Source organism: Mustela nivalis (assembly GCF_964662115.1).
Source record: "Mustela nivalis genome assembly, chromosome: 10".
Taxonomy (NCBI): domain Eukaryota; kingdom Metazoa; phylum Chordata; class Mammalia; order Carnivora; family Mustelidae; genus Mustela; species Mustela nivalis.
This window is the reverse complement of record NC_139029.1, coordinates 25,440,694-25,460,797: the sequence shown is the minus strand read 5'-3', so window position 1 is coordinate 25,460,797 and position 20,104 is coordinate 25,440,694. Positions and strand designations below refer to the sequence as shown.

Genomic DNA, 20,104 nt, shown 5'->3' with positions numbered 1-20,104 from the left:
ATTTCACAAGTAGGCAGAGAGCTAGGCAGAGAGAGAGAGGGGAAGCAGGCTCCCCGCCAAGCAGAGAGCCTGACTCAGGGCTCGATCCCAGAACCCCGAAATCATGACCCGAGCCAAAGGCAGAGGCCCAACCCACTGAGCCACCCAGGTGCCCCTAAATCAACACTTCTATATATTCTTTTTTTAAAAAAAGATTTTATTTATTTATTTGACAGACAGAGATCACAAGTAGGCAGAGAGGCAGGCAGAGAGAGAGGAGGAAGCAGGCTCCCTGCTGAGCAGAGAGCCCCATGTGGGGCTCAATCCCAGGACCCTGGAATCATGACCTGAGCTGAAGGCAGAGGCTTTAACCCACTGAGCCACCCAGGCGCCCAAACACTTTTATATATTCTGCCCAGAAATCTCCTAAGCCAGATCTACAAGTTCACAATTTATATTTTCTATTTTTATATTTGTTATAGGTGGCAGTGCTGCAAAAGATTTTGCTGCTGCCTTGCACTCGTTAGACTTCCTCCAGCCTTCAGTAACAATTTCCTCACTGCTGTTCTGGCCTCCACTAACAGACTCCTTGTCCTTTTAGACTCTGCTGGCTGCCTGGTCCCAAAGTCAATGTCACATGTTTTAGATTTCAGTTATGGCAGTACTTTATTTCTAGATATTGGTCCTGTAACAGTTATCTACTGCTAAATAACAAAGCACCCCAAATTTACTAGCTTATGATAAGAACTGTTTATTCATTCATGACTCTTTAATTTGGGCTTAGCTGGATAATTCTTCTGCTTATCTTGCCTGGGCTCACAAGGCTGCAGTCATCTATCAACCTGGAGGATCTAAAATAGTTCCACTTATATGTATGGGGCTTTGGTGCTGGCTATAAGGGTACTCTCTGCACATGATTTTTTTCATCATTCAGTAGTTTAACCCATCTAATCTTGACATGGTGGTGAGAGTGTTCCAAGAAAGTCAAAGCAGAAGCTGCAAAGCCTATTGAGTCTACGTTTGGGAATTTACAGGATATCCCTTCTGCCACATTCTATCAGTCAAAATAAGTCACAAAGCCAACCAAGAAGCAAGGGATAAGGAAGCAAACTCCCTCTCTTGATGAAAGAAGTAGCAAAGAGTTTTCCATACTTAATCCAAAAATTCTAAAGCAAATTTAATATTTATGATTTTGTATTGAAAACAACATAGCAGGAAGAAGATACAGATGCCCAATATCACCATTTCCATTAAGGCAAGAAAACGGGATAAAAATTATATGCTTAGAAAGGAAGAGATAAATTTGTCATTATTCTCTATATAGTTGAAAACTTAGAAAATTTTTACAAATATGGATAAACTGTTAGAATTAATAAATGAATTTAGCAAGGGTGCTGGCTTCAAAACCAACATAGAAAAGTCTATTGTAGTTCTAAATTTATACTAGAAATAAACAATTAGAAAATGAAATTTTACCCTTTAAAATACCATGAAAGGGGTAACTGGATGACTCAGTTGGTTGGACGTCTGACTCTTGGTTTCAGCTCAGGTCTCATGGGTGTGGGATCAAGCCCTACACTGGGCTCCACACTTAGCAGGGAGTCTACCTGGAGATTCTCTCCTTCTGCCCCTCCCCCCACTCTCTCTTCATATAAATGGGTAAATCTTTAAAAAAACCCATAAATTATCAAAGATCTAGAATAAATCTAAAAAAGATGTACAATCTCTATACTTAAAAACTGTAAAACATTATCAAGAAAAATTACAGAAATACATGGAGAGATATACTATTTTCATGGATTGAAAGATTCAACCATATTAGTTTCCTAGGCCTGCTATAAGAAAGTGCTACAAACAGAAATTTATTGTCTTATAGTTCTGGAGGCTTGAAGTCTAAAATCAAGGTATCAGCGGAGCCACCTTCTCTCTGAAATTGAATGAGAGAGTCCTTCCTTGTCTCTTCTAGCTTCTGGTATTTACCATTAATCCTTGGCATTCCTTGGCTTGCAGCTGCAGTACTTCAATTTCTGCCTCAATTGTCACCTGGTGTCCTTTCTACAAGTGCCTGACTCTATGTCTCCTTTCTTTATAAGGATATGAGTTATTAAGGGTCAACCCTACTCCAATATGACCTCATTTTAACTAATTATGTTTACTGAGGTCACCAATTCTCCAAGACAGGTCTATACCTTCCGTGCAATAAACACTAAACAAAATTCTGGCTCAGTCTAAAATATATGAGGAAAATTTGGTCACATTTGGCAAGCAGAACCTAAAATTTATATGGCTAGCTCAGTCAGTGAAGCAGATGACTCTTGATCTCAGGGTTCTGAGCTCGAACCCCACACTGGGTGTAGAGATTATTTAAAAATAAAATCTTAAAAAAATAAAATTTATATGGGGCACCTGGGTGGCTCAGTGGGTTAAGTCTCTGCCTTCAGCTCAGGTCATGATCTCCAGTCCTGGGATCGAGCCCGAATTGGGCTCTCTGCTCAGTGGGGAGCCTGCTTCCCCTCTCTCTCTCTGTCTGGCTCTTTGCCTACTTGTGATCTCTGTCTAATAAATAAATACAATCTTTTTAAAAAAAATAAAATTTATATGAATATGCAAAGGACCAAGAAGATCCAAGACAATCTTGAAGGACATAATGGGAAGGATGACTTATTTCTACCAGATACCAAGATTTATTATAATGCTTACAGAAATTAAGACAGTGTGATATTACCACAAAGAGAGATAAAATATATAGATTATATAATCCTGAAGTAAATACACACATTTATAGACAACTTATTTATGCATAGGTGACAATATGGAACAATAGGGGAAAGGACAAACTTTCAAAAATAATACTTAATCAATTTAACATTCACATGTGAAAAATGAAACCTGACTTACCTCACACCATACACAAATCCCCACTTCAAGTGGATTGCAGAAATGAGAAAGACAAAGTAATTACAATACCAGAAATTAATTAAGATCTTTGGTAGGAAAGCATTTCTTAACAGGACACAAGAAGCACTAAGCATAAAGTTCTTTTATGTTTGTTAAAGACACCCATAATAAAGTGGAAATGCTGGCCACTGAATGGGAGAAGATATTTACAATACATATATTCAACTAAGGACTCATACCTAGAATATATGTCCATAATAAAATGGCAGACAACACATACAAAGATGGGTAAGAGACTTGAACAGGCACTTCATAAAAGCATATCCAGGTATCCAAACATAAAAACGGCTCAATCTCATCAGAAATTTGGGAAATGCAAATTAAAACCACAATGAGGGGGTACCTGTTTGGCTTAGTTGGTGTAAAGAGAGACTCTTGATCTCTGGGTGGTGAGTTTGGGCCCCATTTTGGTTGTATAGATTACTTTAAAATAAAATCTTAGGGGCACCTGGGTGGCTCAGTTGGTTAGGCAACTGCCTTCAGCTTGGGTCATGATCCCGGAGTCCCGGGATTGAGTCCCACATCCGGCTGCCAGCTCCACCGGGATTCTGCTTCTCCCTCTGACTTTCTCCCCTCCCATGCTCTCTTTCACTGTCTTTCTCTCAAATAAATAAATAAAATCTTGAAAAAAATAAAATAAAATCTTAAAAAGCCAAAAACAAACCAAAACACCCCATAATGAGATACCACTATACGCCCACCAGAATGGTTAAGATTAAAAAGATGTACAGTGGCAGTTATTGGCAAGGATATGGGGCAATTGGATCTCTCATAGATGGCTGGTGGGAGTGCCACTGAAAAGCCACTTTCTAAAATTTCTTGACGTTATCCACGTAAGTTTTAGATATACCTAGGAAGCACATTCATTGCTGCGTATAAACCTAGCATATGTGCAGCAAAAGATGGGAAAGTTCACAGCAGCATTATGCCTAATAGCCCAAACCTGGAAATATCACAAATGTACATCAACAATAGATAAATTGTAGCATATTCATAAAATGGAATATTACACAGCAGTCACAAATCAAAAAACAATTCTGAATGAAAAATACTGAATCTTGGCTTTGAGCAAGTTAATTAATCTATTCATTTACATCTCTGAGATGAAAACTGTACCTCTTGGGGTTGTGCTGAGGATTTAGTGGAATGATGCATGCCAAGTGTTTAGCAAGCCCCTGGCTTAATAAATGTCAGCCATTACTTATTCCTATGTTCCTTAGTAGGCTTTCTGGAAATGGGAATTAAAGAATAATGCAGACTATTTATAGTGCTAATGCCCCCAACTTTCTGCCCCAAATCCTTTTTTTCTTTTCTTTTCTTTTCTTTTTTTTTTTTTTTTTACCTTTTCACCCTTGGGTCTTGGTCTCTTTAAGAAGTCAACCATAACTTGAGGAAAACGGAATCCTGGGAAGATCCACTCAGCTCAGGTCCAGAGCATGACGGGAAAAAAAGGGGCGGAGACCAGGACTGCGCACGCGCGGTTGGCCGAGTGTTGCGTTGCGATGGTTCAGGCGGAAGAATTCCAATAAGAGAAAATAAACCTCGTCCCGGCGCGGGGAGCCTTGGGTCCTAATCCTCTTTACCTACCCGGCGCACACTCGGGAGCAGGGAGGCGACCTCAGGTGAGAATGGCCGGTGGCGGCTGCAGGGGCTGCGCGAGGCGGGGCGGGGCGGCGGGCGCGCCACGTGACGAGGCGGGCACCGGGCGGGGGCGGCGCCGGGAGGGCTGCGCGGCGACGCCGTGCGGATTTCGCCGCAGGGACGTGGTGATAGGGATTTGCGGGTCCCGTTCTCTCCATCGGATACAACGTTGCCCCGTTCGTACTCGGTGACGGGCGCGGGGGTTATTGCTGGGGACGAGACGTTCGCAGCGATACCATACACGCAGGAGGGATGAGCACCCGTAGATTGTTGTAACTGTGGCAAGTGGTCAGAAGTTCTCATCTCTTCTTCCCCACAGGCTTTTCCACCAGTTGCCCATTTCCATGCCTGGCTTGACTATTTGGATAAGGACAACTTTGAGGGAGCTTCCTTTTTGCCTCAGGTTTAGTACGTTTACTCTTAGGGGAAGGGAAATCTGCTGGATAGCGAATAGAGTTTCTTGTTTACAGGGAAGCGATTGAGAAGCAGAGCTCAGAGGGGCTTATTCGTGGGCATGGACCCCAGGGAGACCCCGGAAGGTGCAGGTGGTCCACTTTAAACAAGGGCGTGGCTTTTGTTCACTGGTGGTGGCATCTGGAGCTCTCATTTATCGTTAGGCCGAGAAATGGGGCCCTTATGGAGGCTTCCAGTAAAGGCTGAGTTAGAGGTGGGGGTATGGAGCTTGGTGTGCCCCACTTTGGGAAATTAAAGCTGAGGTGGGCTTCCAAGTACTAATTCTCCGGGAGTCAGGAATTGTACTTCTGAGTTCTTTTCCCTTAGTGCTTGGTAACTTCTTCCCACATCTTGGCCAGCTGGTCTGATTCCCCGTGTAAGTTTCCACATTTGAGAAGCCAAAGTGTTTGTCTTTAAAGTTATTAGAGAGGGGGGGATCTTTTTCCAGAAGACTTTTCCTATTTATTTATTTTTAGAGAGGGAAAGGGTGGGGGAGGGGCAGAGGAAAAGAGGGAGAGACTCTTGGGCAGGCTCCACACGAAGCTCTGAGCCCTTGGAGTCGGAGTGGGGTTCTATCCCAGGACCCTGAGATCATGACCTGAGCGAAGTCAAGAGTCGGGTGCTTAACTGATCCTCCTGGGTGGCCCCAGAAGACTTTTCTTATGTGAAGATAACTATTAGAAGAGCAGAAGGTAGTAAGAGGGGGAATAGTCATGGTCCCAGTAGAGTTGATTTTCAAAGGCTCTGAAGCCTGTGCTCAATACAGAGCTTTTAATATAGATAAACATGAAGGAGAAAAGAAAAGGAATAAACCTGAGTACCAATCCTTTATGTTGTATTTTAGGAGTCCAGCTATCCTTTATCAAGAAGAAATCTGTTAGTTTTAGACTGGGGAGTTCCTTTACATAAAAAATTAGAATGAAAGAACCTTTGGATGGTGAATGTGGCAAAGCAATGGCACCACAGCAGGGGCTTCTGGACAAAATTAAAGAAGAACCTGACAATGCTCAAGTAAGCATTTTATTTTATTAAAAAAATTTTTTTTATTCTTTTCTAACTGGTGAACAGATTTTTAGTTAGGCAGTTTCTGGCTTGTATGTTAAAACAACCCCAATTTTTTCCCCATTAGATGAGTAAATCAGTTTTTCTCCTCTTTAAATGAGAAAAGATCTTGGTAACCGTATGTTTTTTCTTGTAAAAAGAAAGTAAAATGTATTATCGTTTTTCTATGCTTGGTAACTTTTTTTTTTTTAATTCTCTTGGATCTGACAGTAGTTTCCTTTCATTCTGTAAGTATTTGTGTTCTATTCTATGCCAGGGGATTGAGGAGTTAGTTTAGTTCCTCCCCTCACTGAGCTTATAGATAGTAGGGAAGATAGATATTACACAAGTAATTGATAAAATAATATATTTATAATTGCAAACTATGAAAAGTACTATGCAAGAAAAGCCTAAAATGGGGAATCTGATCTAGTTTTGGTTGGGGCCAGAGGCTGGGTAGGGAAGGCTTCCCCGAGGGAAGGATCTTTAAGCTGAATTATGAAGAATGAATTGATTGGGCAAAGACATGGAGAGCATTCCAGACAGAGGTATCTGCGTATAGGAAAGTCCTGAGTTGGAAAGGTGGGTGGTTGTTTTGAAGAACTGCAAGACCAGTGAGCCTGGAACAGAAAAGGTATGAAAATAGCAATGATGGTAATGTCGATCATAATAACAACACTAATAGATAGTTTTTATATGTAAACATGTATATATTATATCATAATAATTTGTGATATTATAAATATTAACTTATTGATATTTATATGTGCTTAGATTATTCCAGGCACCATTCTCACAACCATATCATTATCCCCATTTTACAGATGAGAAAACCAAAGTACAAAGAAGTCAAGCAGGTTACCAGGGATCGTAGCTCATAAATGGCAGACTAGATTCAAATCCAGCCTGTTATCCTGCTTCTAGGATGAGGCTCTGTAGGTAGTTTGAGGCCAGATTATGCAGGACTTTGGGACCATGTTATGAATTTTGGTCTTTATGGGAAGACTCAGTGGAAGAGAGCAATGGGAGGAGATGGCAGGATTTTAAGTAGGAGGGTAAGATAAACGTGTTCAGAAAGATCATCTAGGTACCCTTAGGAACCCCGATTAGAAATTCGTGGCGATCACAATAGAGACGTGGTTAGTTGTTTTGGCAAAGAATGATTTTTTTTTTCTTGCACAGTTTTTTTTTTTTTTAATTAACATATAATGTATTATTTGCTCCAGTGGTACAGTTCTGTGAATCATCAGTCTTCACAATTCACAGCACTTACCATAGCACATACCCTTCCCGATGTCATAACCCAGCCACCCTCAATCCCTCCTCTTTCAATCTCCAGCAACCCTCAGTTTGTTTCCTGTGGTTTATCTCCCTCCCTGGTCCCATCTTGTTTCATTTTTTCCCTCCCTATCCCCTGCCCTGCATCTCAAATTTGTCATATCAGAGAGATCATATGATAGTTGTCTTTCTCTGATTGACTTATTTCACTTAGCATAATACCCTCTAGTTCCATCCAGGTCATTCTTGCACAATTCTTTTGCTTGATACTCTTGAGTTACTGCATAAGCAAACTAATAATACTAAAAATATAAATAATATAATAACAAAATAATAAATAATAATGGTAATATTTTATTTCTCATACCATCTCAAAGGTAGTATTAGTCCAGGACAGGGATGCCAAATAGGTTTTGTCTCCTTCGTCAACTCTATGTCTTCCAAGAGTGCTGTGCTAAGAAGCATCTGAGGTAGGGTCTACAGGATGTGGGGTGGGGGCTGATGGCATCCATGATATTTATTTTGCCCCCACATGGTAAATACTACTTCTTCTTCCAGAAGTAACCATTTGTTTGTCAAGTTTTGTGGATTCTACCTCTGAAGTATTTACTGTCTCTGTCTTTTCATCCCTATTTCATTTTTTCTCATTTGAATTTTTTATAACAATTTCCTACTCATCCTTTTTCCTTCAGTCACAGTCCCTAGCAAAACACAGTGTAATGATGCTACTGTAGCTCTACAGATCTGATGACATCTCTCCCTTTAAAGACCTGTGTGATAAAGCATGAACTTTTTAGTGTAACATCCAAACTATCCATGTTTTGGTGTTTTTATCTTCAGTGTCATTGGTCATCCTTTCCACCTTTTCGAATCTATTTACCTGCAAACTATCTGCAATTTGCTTGAAGTCATATTCTGTTGAGTTTTGTTTTCTTGCCTTTGCACATGCCATTTCTTCTGCTTGTGGTGTTCTAAACTAGGTAACTTGGTAAAAATTTTTCTCCTCTTTGAGGTACAGTGTAACAGTTGGTCACCTAGGTAGAATTAATCATTCTCTTTTTTTCTATTGTATATTGCTTTCACTTTTGCTGTGGCATCTGCAGATCAATGAATTTTTTTTTTTTTTAAAGATTTTATTTATTTATTTGACAGACAGAGATCACAAATAGGCAGAGAGGCAGGCAGAGAGAGGAGGAAGCAGGCTCCCTGCTGAGCAGAGAGCCCGATGCAGGGCTTGATCCCAGGACCCTGAGATCATGACCTGAGCCGAAAGCAGAGGCTTTAACCCACTGAGCCACCCAGGCGCCCCTGAATTTTGTTTTCAAACAGAGTCTGGAATCCTCAATTTTTAGTGCAATGACTAGCTGAAGGTACAAGCTCAATAATGGAAATAAAAGAACCTGTGTTTCACAGATGAGGAAACTGGGCCTGAGGGACAAGGGACTTCACCAGAGTCCTATGGCAAAGTTGGGATACAAAACCAGTTTTTAAAAATTCTAGATCCAAGTTTTTTTTTTAATGATGCCTTGTCTCTAATATAGAAGTTTAACAAATACTGTGTTATGAGTTGAATGTTCTTTCTGAATATCAAAATTGTGATAATGAAAATCCCTCTACAGCTTAGATTTTATTTCTTTTAAGGTTTAATTAATTAATTTATTTGAGAGAGAGTGGGTGAGTGAGCTGGGTTGGGGGAAAGAGCTGAGGGAGAGCGACAAGTGGACTCCTTGCTGAGTGCAGAGCCAAGACCCTGAGATCATGACCTGAGCTAAAATCAAGAGTTGGACGCTTAATCATTTGAGCCACCCAAGTGCCCCAACAGCTTACATTTTATTTATTTTATTATTGTTATTATTTGTTTTAGATTTTATCTATTTCTTTGTCCGAGAGAGCACACACAAGTGGGGGAACAGCAGGCAGAGGGAGAAGCAGGCTTCCCACTAAGCAAGGAGCCCAGTGCAGGACTTGATCCCAGGACTCTGGGATCATGACCAGAGCTGAAGGCAGACACTTAACCAAGGAGCCACCTAGGCATCCCAATGGCTCACATTTTAAATTTAAATAGATAGGGCCAACTCTCTTCTCTTTGGTTTGTATTAATGCTACTCAAGGTGAATAGGCTATAATTTTTTTCATAATTGAGAGGGCAGGCTATGATAGAAAAGCCAATTAAACAAATAGTGTATGATGTTTTCCAAGTTGCATTTGAATTTTGGAAAATGGGAAGCAAGAAGTAAAAACTATTTAATGAAATGGTGTAAAATGAAGTGATTACCACTAATTTTTATGTCAAAATTTTTGAGCATTACTAGATTAAGCTTTGTGATAACTTTGTGATACCTTTGTGATACTAACAGATACACAAAATAAACCAAGATAAAGCACTGATGCTCACATAGTCAGAGCCGTAGCAGCTGAGATGGTAGATGCTGAGGGGCTGAGTGTGCTTCTGAGAAAGGAGCTTGGTGGTGCTGCTCTTGCTTCTTGCTTCTTGGGATGCACACTGCCTCTGTAACTGCTTGCTGCAAAACAAAGCTGAAGGCTGTTTTTGCTTTTTGCCCTTTCTCATAAAAGGAGAAATCTTCAGATTTCTTTTGGTTAGCAAAAGCAGGTACTAGTGTCTTTTGTGAAAGTGAAGTGGCACTACATGAACTTTTGACAAGTGGGGAATACCTCTACTAAGAGTCTGTTCTGGATACTCAAGTTACAGTTGAGCTGTCATTTGTTCCTTGAGTTTTTAATTCCTGCTTACTGTAAATTTCATAGCACTTGTTCAACATTGTTGTAAGTAGTTTACCTATATTAATCCATTTGATGCGCACGGCCCTAGGAGTTAGATACTATTACTCTTCCTGCTTTACCCATGAAGATGCTGAGACACGGAGAGTAACTTGTTAAAGGTCACACAAGTAGTACATGGTTGAACCCAAGCAGTCTGGTTCAAGATCCCAAAACCTTCCCCAGGATACTGCAGGCTAAGTTGTGTTAGTTATTTTGTCTACAGAAGAGCTACAAAGATGAAAGGACAGGACTTCTAATGTCAAGGGAATTGATATTGTTAAGGGGGAGTTGTGGGAATAAGAGGTAATTATTTATTGAGTGCACCTCACCGAAAGCTATGCTAGTCGTGTCTTGTGCCTTCTCATTTAAATTCTATAACCATAGGAGGGATGTTTCTTTATTCCATTTTACAAATGAGGGAACTGAAAAAAATGAGGGAATTGAGGAAAAGAAAGGTTAGTAATTTACCAAATTCAGAGGCAGCAACAGAGTTGGAATAGGAACTGGCTTCAAACTTGTATTCTTTCTGTTGCTTTGTGCCTCCTCTGTACAGATACAGAGTCACAGTATTATGTAAATATTGTAACAGCAAATTGAGTAAGGCGTATTGGGAATCTTATGGGAAGGAGCCCTTGAGTCTGTTGAATCTGAGGAACGGAAGACTTCAAGGCAACACTTGAATCGTGACAGTTGATGTTTTCAGGCAGAGAAGATAGTATGTGCCAAGTCACAGGGAGGTGAGAGAATGTGGTATGTCTAGTGGTTGAGTATTTCAACAACAAAGAAGAAAAGAGAATAGATTTAAGATATTTAGGTAGAGTTGATCAAACTTAAAGATAGCATATGAGGTATGTGGGTCAAGGAGGAGTCCCTAGAATACTTAGAAGTTTCTGTCCTCAGTAAGTTGAATTTTTGGTGATACTGTTTACTGAGTGGCAAGGAACGGGATTTGGGGGGAAATAATAAGTCCAGTTTGGGATCTGTTTAAGAGGCTAGTGGGACATTCAACTGGTAACTTGCACTGGGAGGCATCTGCATACATGGATATGGCATTTAGAGATGTATACCTGTAGGTGTAGTGTTGTCAGATAAAATACAGAATGCCTAGGTAAATTTGACTATCAGGTTACTGTGATTTTTTTTTTTAAGATTTATTTATTTATTTGAGAGAGAAAGAGAAAAAAATGTGAGCTTGCGGGAGGGGCAGAGGGAGAGGGAGAGAGAGTCCCAAGCGGATTCCACACTGAGCTCAGAGTCCAACATGGGCTTGATCTCACAACCCTAAGATCACAGCCTGAGTAGAAAGCAAGACTCAGGAAGGCCTAACCATTTGCACCACCCAGGCACCCTAACAGTGATTACTATTATTATTTTTTAAGATTTTATTTATTTATTTGACAGATCACAAGTAGGCAGAGAGGCAGGTAGAGAGAGGAGGAAGCAGGCTCCCTGCGGAGCAGAGAGCTCGATGTGGGGCTTAATCCCAGGATACTGGGACCATGACCCGAGCCAAAGGCAGAGGCTTTAACCCACTGAGCCACCCCGGCGCCCCACAGTGTTTGTTTTTTTAATATAAGTATGTTATATGCAATACTTGGTACATACTTCACTAAAAAAGTATTTGTTGTTTATCTGAAATTCAAATTTGACTAGGCTTTTATATTTTTATTTGCTAAATCTGGTAGTCCTATATAGGTGATAGTTGAAGTTATGAATGTGGATGAGATCTTTCAGGGAACAAAAGTTGAGGAGAGAAGAGCTCCAGATAGAAAATTAGAAAATGGATTAATTTAGGACTTCAGAGGGGCTTCATAGTAGTCCCCTCCAATCAGCAGCCTCAGCATTACCTGGAAACTTGTGAAAAATTTATATTTTTGGACCCTGCTGCAGACCTCCTGAGCTAGAAACTCTGGAGTGGAAGCCCAACAGTCTGTTAACTTTTTGTTTGTTTGTTTGTTTTTAAAGATTTTATCTGAGAGAGAGAGAGAGCGCACTTGAGGGAGAATGAGATCACAAGCAGGAGGGCGGGGTAGAGGGAGAAGCAGACTCCCTGGTGAGCAAGGAGCCATGTGGGCCCAGGTCTCTAGGATCATGACCCCAGCTGAAGGCAGATGCTTAACTGACTGAGCCACCCAGGCGCCCAAGAATCTATGTCTTAACAAGACCTTTAGGGGCTTTTGATGCCACTGAATTTGGGAACCATTGACTTTAGGGCTGGATATAAGATCAATGAAGGATAATAAGACATAGTAATGAATTGAAGTAACAGAACCAGAAGACAATGAAACAGAATCATTGGCAGTGTCAGATATATCTGAGAAGCCATATAAGATCAAACCTAAAAAAAAGTTTATTGGGTTAAGCAACTGCAAGGTGATTGCTTAATCTTAAAACAGTTTCAGTTGGGGCTGCCTGGCTGGCTCAGTTGGAAGAGCATGCCGCTGTTGGTCTTAGGGTCATGAATTTGAGCCCCATGTTGGGAGTGGAGATTACTTAAATATATAAATACAAAACAAAACAAAACAAAACAAAACACCAGTTTCAGTTCAAACAGTAGCCTGACAGCATTGGGTTCAGGAGGTAATCAAAGTAAGGAAGAAGGGAAATAATTTTTTAAATTTTTCTTTTCTTTTTCTCTGGCTGGTTGGAAGGGCAGAGAAGAGGGCATTCGTTCCTTAGGAAATAAATTTCTCATAAACTGAGAGAAAAAACCAATATGGAGGTGGTGAGGGGTGGAAGATACATGTCGGTGATATGGAGTGCTGAAAGAGGGGAGAGGCAGAGGGATCCCAAATGCAAGTACTGTGTGTTTTTTTTTTTTTTTTTTTTAAGATTTTATTTATTTACTTGACAGACATATCACAAGTAGGCAGAGAGGGAGAAGCAGGCTCCCCACTGAGCAGAGAGCCCGGTGCGGGGCTCCATCCCAGGACCCTGGGATCATGGCCTGAGCCGAAGGCAGAGGCTTAACCCACTGAGCCACCCAGGCCCCGTGACAAGTACTGTTTTTAGTTATGATTAAGAAGATTGCTTTTTCCTGTAACATGGGAGGAGAGTTTGTTGATCAATTTATAGGCATGGTGGAGGGGGGAATCAGGGTGTTAAGGGAGTTCTTAGTTGTTTCTTTTTTTTCTTGGTACAGTTGAAATATCAGGGAGCAGGAAATTTATAGGGTTGATTTATTAGTGGTGAAGGTTTGGAACAGTTACTTTGTAAATCAAAAGGGACATTTAACAGGCATGTTAGAAATATTAGAGGTTGAGTTGATGATAAGGCAAAGTAGTTTTATATTGATTCTTTCTGGTAAATTAAAGGAGGGTGTATCTAGATTACTTTTAACTTCTTTTTGCAAGTGCCAATAATATTGTTATTTAAGTATAATGTTTAAGAACATCCACTTGGATTCATTCATTCAATATTTATTTAATGCCATAATTATGAAAATAATAAAAGCTAGAATTTTTGTGTGTAAGTTATGCTTACCTTTTGGTATATCTGTAAGGCATAATGCTATAAACTGCATTTGTAGTAAATCATTTATCCCCCCCTAATGGCAATATGGATTAGATAATATATTTTATAGATAAGGAAATTGAAACTGGAAGAGATTAAGATCACATCTGTTTCTGCCTGCTGTCAGAACCCATAGCCTTCTTGTTAGGTTATGTTGATTGTGCCAAGGTGGGAAAACAGATATGGTCCCTGTCCTTAATGGGCATGGTTTTTTTGTGTGTATGGAGGAAAGAGAAAGGGTATTAGACATAGTAAATTATCACTCAAATAAATAGGAGATGATGTATTGTGATAGGTGCAATGAGTGAAAGGAAATGGGTGACTATAGCAGGAGAATTTCTTTTTCAGTGGGGTCTGGGGTTTGAATTCATTGTAGTAATTTTTAAAAATTAAATTAAATTTAATTTAATTTTTCAAAAGATTTTATTTGTCAGAGAAAGAGCACAAGCAGGGGGAGTGGCAGGCAGAAGGAGAAGCAGGTTACCTCCTGAGCAAGGAGCCCATTGTGGGACTCCATCCCAGGATCCTGGGATCATGACCTGAGCCAAAGGCAGATGCTTAACCAACTGAGCCACCCAGGCATTCCAATTATAGTAATTTTTAAAAAAAATATTTATTTATGAGAGAGAAAGAGAGAAAGAGAGGGAGCACATATGAGAGGTGGGGAGTGAGGAGAGGGGCAGGTGGAAAGGGAGAGTGAGTCCTGAGCAGACTGTCTGCTTAGTGCAAGCCCAATGCAGGACTTGATCTTACGACCCTGAGATCAGGACCTGAGCTGAAATCAAGAGTTGGATGCTTAACCAACAGCGCCACCCAGGCGCCCCTATAGTAATTTTTTTAAAAAAAGATTATTTATTTATTTATTTGACACAGAGAGAGAGAGAGAGAGAGAGAGAGAGATGACAAGCAGGCAGAGAGGCAGGCACAGAGAGAGGAGGAAGCAGGCTCCCTGCTGAGCAGATAGCCCGATGTGGGGCTCGATCCCAGGACCCTGAGATCATGACCTGAGCTGAGGGCAGAGGCTTTAACCCACTGAGCCACCTAGGCGCCCCCCCCCCCTGCTTTTTTTTTTTTTTTTAAAGATTTTATTTATTTATTTGACAGAGATCACAAGTAGGCAAAGAGGCAGGCAGAGAGGAGGAAGCAGGTTCCCTGCTGAGCAGAGAGCCTGATGCGGGGCTCGATCCCAGGACCCTGGGATCATGACCCGAGCCGAAGGCAGAGGCTTTAACCCACTGAGCCATCCAGGTGCCCCTAATTTTTTTTTTTATATTGTATTTATACATCTATGAGGGAGATAGCATGGGTTTTGGAACCGAGAGACCTAGATTTGATTCCCTTCTGTGTACTTAATGTGTCTGTGACCTTGGACAAATTGTTGAACCATCTACCTCTAAGCTTCGCTTTCCTCATCTATAAAGAAGATACCATATTATAGTTCCTGCCTGATTGGCAGCAGCTCATTTGGCGCCATAATGTATACTATGGGAAGTGGTAAATTAATGCAGTTGTACTTAGTCTTTGGCATGTATTAGTCCAATGCAATTTCTAAAGTAACTTTGGGAGCTGACCTATCAGTCATTTATTTTGCGAAATATAGAGATATTAAAAATACAACTACTGGGGCGCCTGGATGGTTCAGTGGGTTAAAGCCTCTGCCTTTGGCTCAGGTCATGATCCCAGAGTCCTGGGATTGAGCCCTGCATCAGGCTCTCTGCTCAGCGGGAGCCTGCTTCTCCCCCTCTCTCTGCCTGCCTCTCTGCTTACTTGTGATCTCTGTCTTGTCAAATAAACGAATAAATCTTTAAGAAAAAAATACAACTACTGTTTATATCACCATTGTTTCAGAAAACTATTTCTTTAACTTTTTATTTTGAAATATGTATTTAACACCAAAAAAAAAAAAAATTTAGGATGGTTGTGATCTCAGAATAAAGATCAGTATTTTTCAAAATAGATATATGTATTTTAAAAATTTTGTTTTATGACTATATTTTATCTTAAAGCATTTTAAAGAATGTATGATTAGGATAAATCTGATTTAGCCTGTGATGATTTTATGTATAATGAACAGATTGCATTGAAACTCTTGTGTCTTTTCTGCCATTAACAGATATGACAGTTTGTAAGTCTGTTGGCTAAAGTTACTAATTGGATCCACTCTCTGAATCATTCAGATTTAATTTTATTTATTGCTCCCTTATAAAAGTCTAAAAAAAGGGTGGTGTTCAACATTGAAATAGCTGTGTATGCCTCCTGTATATGAGATTACATTTGAAAAATGGTTACAACTGTCATGAAAGATTTTCTAGTTCTGAAAGGTCCTTTTTGTGAGGATTAAATCTAATCTGTAACTTGTAAATTTTGACCTTTGAGATATTTGTGAATGTGATTATGATTAGAATATAGAAGAGTTATGACAGTTTAATTCTTTGCTTGAATTTCTAGTTTACTTAGAGACTGTATTCATTTCTTTCTCTTTTTTTTTTTCTTTAAGGAGTATGGACATGCCCCAAAGCCAAAAACTCAAGAAAGTGAACTGAAAATCAGTGCTGTGTTTTCTGTGGGTGATAGTCCTCTTGGTAAGAAATAGAATTGTATAAGTTAAAATTATGATTAATATTATGATTAATATTGTTATATAATATATATTGTTATGTTCTAACTAGTAGAATTGAAGGAAAATGCCTCCTTTTGTAAGTCCTTTTTTCCTTAAGATAAAGTAGTACTTTTTTTTTTTTTTAAAGATTTTATTTATTTATTCAGCAGAGATCACAAGCTACTGGGCAGCTGGTCTTAACATTTTAAAAAGTGGAATAGAGGGGCACCTCGCTGCTCAGTCAGTGGAGTATGTGACCCTTGATCTCAGAGTCATGAGTTTGAGCCCCACGTTTGTAGTGTGGTGATTAGTTAAAGCTTCAAACTATATATATATATGTATGAAGAGATAAAAAGTGGGACTAGAATAAGATATTAAAGTATGATACATATAGTAAGGAAACATAATTTCATGGAACTGCTGTTTCAATTACTAAATTTTACACACATAAACATGCACACGGATGTATGTGTCTCCTGAGTTATAATGTGAAATACAGTTCTTACTATGGGTTATGGTTAAAAAAGTTTGAAAAACCCCTGTTTTAGAGTGTTTATTGTCTCATTAATATTGGGTTTCAAGACTGAGAATTTATCAAAAAATGGAGAATGTGTATTTGTTTGTGTCGATACTAAAACTGTTCTCCCCCGCCTTTTTTTGTATTTGTAGCCCAGCAGTTGACCCCAGGCTTTCAGTTTTCTCTTGCATCATCTGGCCCAAACATATCGCTTCCTTTGGTTCCAGCCGTAGCTATTCAGGTTTTTTGTTCTGGTTGTAAAAAAATGCTTCATAAAGGGCAAACCGCATATCATAAGACAGGATCTACTCAGCTCTTTTGCTCCACGCGATGCATCACTGGATATTCTTCATCTGTCTGCATACCACCTCCTCCCAAGAAAACCTGCACAAACTGTTCAAAGTATAAAATTTTTAATTACATCCCTCTTTACTCTATATCTTTTTAGTGTGTATATAGTTTAGCTCAAATATGCTATTGTTAACAAAACAAAAGAACCAAAAATGCTATTGCTACTTTAAATCTCTTTAGCATGTTTCTATGGAAATATTTAGCTGATTGAGAAATTTGCAAATTCTCAAGTTTTGTGATGTTAGATAAGAGACTTGGTGTCAAAAGTGTCATCTAAACCAGTTTTCTATCTCTTTAAGCTGAAATTTTACTGTGGAAAATAAACCAATTGTGGAAATTGTAGGAGCACTCATGTATCCTATAATTGTGGACAACAACCATTCACAACTATTTATTATCTTGAAAGTTATTGAAGTATAGAATAAAATAACAGTAGTCTTATAGTATTATATAAGTTATTTAATTCTTTAGAAGGTAAAGTCTAAATGGTTACAAAAGTAATATGTTTATATCTAAAATATCCTTGTAAGTTTTAGTTGGAGGTTATTTTTGCTTTACAGTCACACAGGCGCAGAGAAAGAAAAAAATAGCAACTAAGCCACATAAATTTCTTTCTCTACATTAGTGTGTTTGAAAAATTTGGCATGTTCTGCCTACTTCTGTGTTAGTGTAGTTCTTGGAATACATTGTATTGTAAGTAATCATTAATGTAGAGTGAAATAAGTTAAGATCTTGGTTCGATCATGGCTCTAATGCCTTATTAGCTATATGATGTTGGGTCTGGATTTTTAACTTTCCTAAGCCTCAGTTTCTTTGTCAGTAAAGAGTATCTACTTCCTCAGATTTTAATGAAACAGTGTTAGCCCAGGGCCTAGCACATAGCAAATGCTTAATAAGTGGGATCCTATTATTTTTAATAATAAAATTATTATTATGTATATTAACAGAATTTATAGGCTCCTATTTTTTTCTTTGGAGATAGATGACAGTTTCTTTGTCTTCTTGGGTGTTGGGCTTATATATCTAAAAGTAGATCTTGTTAAAATGGAAATCTCCAACTAAAAGAGGAATTTAAAAATATTTTGCATAAATATTCAAATTTAGTTTTGTTCTAAAAAGTCCTTTAAATACCTCAGACTCTTCTATACATTCTCAAACTGATCTGAAAGGGTAAATTTAGTTTTTGGTTTCTAGATCCTATGTTTCAACATATAAATATCAAAATAAAATGAATTAAAATTTAAAGGACATAGCACAACTTATACATCCAAATGCATATTATTCTCTTAAAAATAGTCACTCTTGTCAGACACATTTTACCACAGTGCTGCTCTTACTCAAAAAATTTTTTGATTTCTTGATTGGGCATCGCATTCAGAGCCTATGAAACATTCTTTTAGACAAAGTTAGGTGACAAATCTATCTTTATACCATGATTTTTGCAAATTGCCAAAAGTTGTTTGATGCCTTTATCAGTTGACTATCGTAGACAAATTCAACTGAGTCATACTCTTAAACATGATATTTGACTATAACATTGAAAAGTTGTTCTTAGGGTTCTTATAAATAAAAGAGAAATTAGAAAAATGTTGAAGCCATGGTTTTGGAAGATGTATTTTTTTTTTAAAGATAAATGTTAAGGTGTAAGTTTCATTTGGATGCATAAGATTTAGAATGCATTTTTATTTATATGCACAGATTTTTATTAAAAAAGTCATTCTCATTGGTTTACATATATGTATATTATACCACTGGCAGATTTACATTATTAAATAACATTCTTTATTGCTTTGATTTTTTTTTTTGAATATTCTTATTTATTTATTTATTTATTTATTTATTTGACAGACAGAGATCACAAGTAGGCAGAGAGACAGAGAGAGACAGGAGGAAGCAGGCTCCCCGCTGAGCAGAGAGTCCTATGCGGGGCTCGATCCCAGGACCCTGGGATCATGACCCGAGCTGAAGGCAGAGGCTTTAACCCACTGAGCCACCCAGGCGCCCCTATTGCTTTGTTTTTAGTAGAAAAATCACTTTTAAAAATTAATAACTTCACCCCTGGGTAAGCATATCCACTTGGTTTCCAAGATTCACTGTCCTATTTTTAAGGTTAGGTGAGTTTTAGAAAATTAAAGTACCTTGTTGTTATTACTATTCTTTGATAGTTTACCATGGAACAGTTCTGTGTAATAAAGGCATAGGATGGGAGGCAGAATAGTGGAATGGTTAACTCCACGGACTGTGGAATCAGACTGCCTAGAGTTTGTATTCTGGCTTCACTGCTTACCAGCTGTGTGACCTTGACAAACTATTTAACCTTTCGGATTTGGTCTCCTCATGTGTAAAGGGGCAATTGTAATAATGCTTAACTCACAGAATTTTTCTGATAATTAAGTTGGATAATTTGAATAAAGAGAACAACGTCTGGTACATACTAATTACTCAATACACATTACTGTATAAAATATTATTGCCATTGTATTCTTTATGGCCTCTCCTAGTACTTCTAATGAATGACCATTTTCTTTAGTTTTTTACACTGGTCAGAAAAATGGCAATACTGAGCCTTTGTTTTTACTGTCAGTGGTTATTACAGCATGACTCTTACAAAATAACTTGAGTTTTACAGAACGACTCACTTATTTGTGCTCCTTCTGTCTTATTCTTAATTCCATCTGTCCTCTGCTACCAAACTCTTAATAGCTCTTTTATCTGTTTCCTTGCTCTCTTCATTTATAGTTAAGTTTTATATATCATGCTAACTTTTTATATTAATCTTTGGTAATTCATCTGTTTCCCAGATCTTGCATTTCAATTAAAAAATCCCAAAACATGTCATTCCTTGTCTCACTTATGTTTCCACTCTTGGCAGCTGCTGACTAGTAAGAGGACAAGTGTTTTGTGGTTTGGAGTTGTGGGATGGCCACTTTTTGCATTGGCTCCAGTGGATGAAACTTGGTTGGAGCTGGAAGCCTCACTGTTTTTGTCACGAA

The 20,104-nt window shown here is 38.7% G+C and overlaps 1 protein-coding gene across 7 annotated transcripts in view; it reads left to right on the top strand.

Annotated features, from left to right (window-relative positions):
* Positions 1-4,368: 4,368 nt before the first annotated feature.
* Positions 4,369-20,104, top strand: part of ZMYM6 (zinc finger MYM-type containing 6) — a 44,044-nt gene continuing 28,308 nt past the window's right edge. The window contains exons 1-5 of one of the 7 annotated variants that reach the window (XM_082686844.1): positions 4,369-4,559; positions 4,898-4,981; positions 5,876-6,042; positions 16,142-16,226; positions 16,913-17,162. In XM_082686844.1, coding sequence (XP_082542970.1) covers positions 5,950-6,042; positions 16,142-16,226; positions 16,913-17,162 — 428 coding nt within the window. In that variant the 5' untranslated portion in view covers positions 4,369-4,559; positions 4,898-4,981; positions 5,876-5,949. Of the gene's footprint in view, positions 4,560-4,621; positions 5,408-5,875; positions 6,043-16,141; positions 16,227-16,912; positions 17,163-20,104 lie in introns of those variants that run through there. The other 6 variants (XM_082686846.1, XM_082686847.1, XM_082686842.1 and 3 more) reach the window with 6 other exon arrangements.